General features: G+C 66.7%; 1 protein-coding gene across 1 annotated transcript; it reads left to right on the forward strand.

The window, feature by feature from the left end:
* Positions 1-406: 406 nt before the first annotated feature.
* PHLDA3 (pleckstrin homology like domain family A member 3) lies at positions 407-3,468 on the forward strand. The gene is made up of 2 exons (XM_070768825.1): positions 407-1,069; positions 2,232-3,468. The coding sequence occupies exon 1, from the start codon at positions 659-661 to the stop codon at positions 1,028-1,030; it is 372 nt and encodes a 123-aa protein (XP_070624926.1). The 5' UTR covers positions 407-658; the 3' UTR covers positions 1,031-1,069; positions 2,232-3,468.
* Positions 3,469-4,004: the final 536 nt, after the last annotated feature.

Consider the following 4,004-nt stretch of genomic DNA (forward strand, 5'->3'; position numbering starts at 1 on the left):
CTTCATTTTTCTGATTGCGCAATGCCAAGGGGCAACTGGCCAAGCGAGGAGGAGGGTCAGTAGCTGGGGCAGGGTTCCCGTGGCCTGGGAAGCTCCAGCAGCTGTCTGGCAACCCCCCCACCCCCGGCGAGACTCAGCCGTGCCGGTGGGAGACCACGAAACAGGCCCCTCCCAAGCGGCTAGGCCTCTAGTCTAGACGACAACCCTTCCTTCCTCTTCCCACGCCCCGAGTCCAAGGCCTGGAGGTCCCCGGGAGCGGTGGACTAAAGGCCCGAAGGCCCGAGCGGTGGGACAGCAGCCCCCTCGGTCTCCGCCCCCGCCCACCCCCGCCCCACGCCCCAAACCCGCAGGGTGACCGCGCCCCGCCCCCGGGCGGGCCGGGCGCGCTGGAATGCGCGGCGGCGCAGGAGGCAAGGGGCGGGCACCGGACATGTGAGGGCACATCCCGCGAGCTGCCGCCCGGCGCGCAGACGGCCCAGGAAGGAGCGGGCGAGCGGGCTGCCGGGCTCGGGGGCTCTGGAGCCCGGGGCCGGGGCGGCGCGGCGCGGCGCGGCGGCCAGGGCCGAGGCGGGGCCCGACAGGCACCAGGCGCGCCGGCCTGGCGGCGGGGAGAGCCGGCGGGGCGCAGCGCGGCCTGGCCGCGGCACCGCGCGCTCCCATGACGGCGGCCGTGCTCCGGGAGGGCGTGCTGGAGAAGCGCAGCGGCGGGCTGCTGCAGCAGTGGAAACGCAAGCGCTGCGTGCTCACCGAGCGCGGGCTACAGCTCTTCGAGGCCAAGGGCGCGGGCGGCCGGCCCAAGGAGCTCAGCTTCGCCCGCATCAAGGCCGTGGAGTGCGTGGAAAGCACCGGCCGCCACACCTACTTCACGCTGGTGACCGAGGGCGGCGGCGAGATCGACTTCCGCTGCCCCCCGGAGGACCCGGGCTGGAACGCGCAGATCACCCTCGGCCTGGTCAAGTTCAAGAACCAGCAGGCCATCCAGACCGTGCGCGCCCGGCAGAGCCTCGGGGCCGGGGCGCTGGTGTCCTAGAGCGCGGGGGCGCGCCTGGCCTGCCCGAGGTCGTGCCAGGTGAGCTCCCGGGTCCGAGCCCCCCTCCTGTCTGGCCCTCCTGTCGCCTCTTTCCCCGCCGGAGGAAATGGGGGCCCCAACCTTTGAGCCCCCTCCAGGCTGGGCCGTCCGAGGGCCAGCGGGAAGGGAGAAACCTGGGGGAACGCCCAGGAGTCCAGCCTGGAGCTGAACGCCGGCCTCCCCCGGGCGCTGGCGGGCTGACTGTGACCTCCGTGTCCGAGAGGAGGGTGGGCCGGCAGCCTCCCGAGGCTGGCTCTGGCCTGACTCCGGGAGGAGGCTGGCGGACAGGCCGCGGGGCCTCCACCCCTGCCAGGGCGGGGCTCCTGGGCTGAGGGAGCGGGGTGGGGGTGGGGCAGAGAGGGCTGGGCTTGCCCCCACTTTCTGCTGGGATGACTGTCGCCCTCGAGTTGGAGCGTGGAATTGTGGCAGGAAGACTCCCTCAGCGGCAGGGTGCTCAGGGTTGGGACGGGAACCAAGAAGCCAGTAATCCCCAGGTGGGACTTTGGGGCGGGGGCTGGGCTGGACCTGGGACCCCCCCCTAAGGCCGAGCTGTTTGGGAATCCAGGAGATTTAGGAGGTTTCCAGGCAGGCCACTCCAGCCAGGGGAGGTGGGCCTGTCCACCTGCCCCTGGTGTCCAGCATGTGGGCTGGGCAGAGAAGGGGCCTGGAGGAAGGGCTGGGCCCTGGCGGTGGGTGGCTCGGGCCACAGTCTGTTGTCTGTGATGCCGTGATCTTCTGTGGGCCGTAGGGCAGGGGCAGGGGGCAGGCCTGTGGTCAGGAAAGCGGGGCAGGGACCAGGGCGGAACCAGAAGCCCTGGCTCACCCACCCAGGAGGAAGGGTCTAGTTTGTCTTTCAGGAAGGAAACTGACGTTACCCCCCGCCCCCCGAGCCCAGCCCACCCATTGATGGCCTCTCACTGCGGTGGGGAGCCCTATGCAGTGGGGGGCCCCGAGCTGCTGGCTGACAGGCAGACCCCGGGCCTTTGAGCTGGATCTCTTTTGCCCCTGGCCTCAGGGACCCGGAGGGAGCAGCTCCCTGCGGGGGTCACAGGTGGGTGTTCTGAAATGCGGGAGCAGGTCCGGGGACTCTGCACAAACAGCTCCTGTGGACACGCTCCCCACCACACCTGCTTCCGCCCTGATGGCTGTGCTTCCTCTCCAGCTTCTGGGCCCCCATCGGCTCTCGGAGCGTGACTGTGCTCCTGACTGTGCTCCGAGTGGCGAGGCTGCGGCTGCGGACACCCCCGTGGAGGAGGCGTTGGAGTCACGGGTCAGCGGGAGCCAGCAAGGAGGGGGACAGCCACGGAGAGCTGAGGATGAGGATTCGGCCCCGGGCGCTCAGGCTCTCAGGACGTGCCTGTCCCAGGCCCAGCCTCTGAGCTCCAGCAAAGCCCCGACCCGCTGCGGCCCTACTGTCTACTCTGCAGACTGTCCGACCCAGGCTTGGTGCTGTGCCTGCAGGAGGGCGGCCCCCGGGATCGCTGAGCCACCATCTTAGGACTTGAGAGGCCCGCCTGGGGACCACGAGACGAACCCCCCAGGCTCAGCTCTGGATTCACCGAGGCCCACTCTTGGGGTCGTCTGCTGCTTGGGTCCTTTTCGGGACCCCCACCCCTCCAGGCCCCTCTTTGCACACTTCTTCCCCCCTCCTGCCCATCTTCCCCGCACTGCCGTGCCAGGCCTGGAGGTGGTGGGGTGGGTAGAGGCTCAGCCATTACCATTTCACACCTGTCCCAGAATCTGATACCCTGCAGAGGGCAGTGACCACGCTGTTCTCCGAATGAGAGTCTTTCCCACAAAGACCTGGTATTGGGAACATCCCTCTCCTTGCCTCCACTTTCCCAAGGTAAACCCCATCCTGAAATCTCCAGCCTGGGGAGGCAGAGACCCTGCAATCCAGAGAACACAGCCTCAGAGGTGCTGGAGGAGGGACCCTGGGGCCTGCATAGGCCACTGTGGCCTCTGCTGTCCTCCTGGGAGGCAGCCGTGTCTCCCCAGTGGGGCTCGTCCCTTCGTCACTCACACACTTGGGCCTGCTCCACTGACATCACAAGTCTTCTCCACGTGATGGTTTAAAAGGAATCGTTTCAGCAGCAGAGAAATGGAGGTGGAGACAGCGCTACCCTGAGTGACACAGGGACGGCCCGTTGGCTGACCCACGTCCGGCCTGCCCTGTTGCCGTGTGGCGGCTTCAGAGTCCGATGGGGCAGGGAGGCCGAGTGTCCACCACAGGGGTCTGGAAGCCGCTTCCAGCCCTCTTGCTCCCCGCAGGCTCCTCCTCCCATCCGGTTACGACTCCTGTCCTTTGTCCCCGTCCCCCAGAGCCCTCTGCAGCTTCTCTTTTCTCCAATATGTGAACCTCATCTTACAATTGAATAAGAACTTAAGGTACAAAGACACTTTTACAGATGCCTCATTTGTGCTCATTAGGCTGTCCACCCAGCCCACGATGCAAATAAGCACCCCCGCCCGGGCTGGCTCTCGCTGTGATCAGTCGGTGGTGTCTGCCTTGAGCCTCGGGAGAGAGTGTGGAGGCCAACGGCTCTGTATGTGGGTGGAGGGCGAGAGACCTTGGTGTTGCCACTGCGTCCTGGACTCAAGCTATGTGAAAGGCTTGGCTTCATTCTACTGTAAAACAGCAGCTTCTAAGATAGATCCTGGCTTTTTCCAGCAAACCGAGGGAGGTGTCCAGACACTCAGAAATGGGAGTGTGTTTGTGAGCAGATGGGATCAGGGTGTGGGACATGCTTGTCTGGCAAACAAGCCTCTTGCAGGCAGGCCCTGGGGGAGTGGAGACAGAGCACCTGGTCTGAGCTGAGTCCAGGAGGCGAGCAGTGGCCGCTGTGCCCTCGAGGGGCAGGTGCCGTGGGGGGTGTCCTCAGCAGAGCTGATGGGGGGTCATCCTGGAAGGCTGGCTGTGCAGAGTAGTGAGGGG

The sequence above is a fragment of the Bos indicus genome, chromosome 16, assembly GCF_029378745.1.
Source record: "Bos indicus isolate NIAB-ARS_2022 breed Sahiwal x Tharparkar chromosome 16, NIAB-ARS_B.indTharparkar_mat_pri_1.0, whole genome shotgun sequence".
NCBI classification, from domain to species: Eukaryota; Metazoa; Chordata; class Mammalia; order Artiodactyla; family Bovidae; genus Bos; species Bos indicus.

Coding starts and splice junctions, on each gene's coding strand:
- PHLDA3 (XM_070768825.1), top strand. CDS start 659: ATGACGGCGGCCGTGCTCCGGGAGGGCGTGCTGGAGAAGCGCAGCGGC.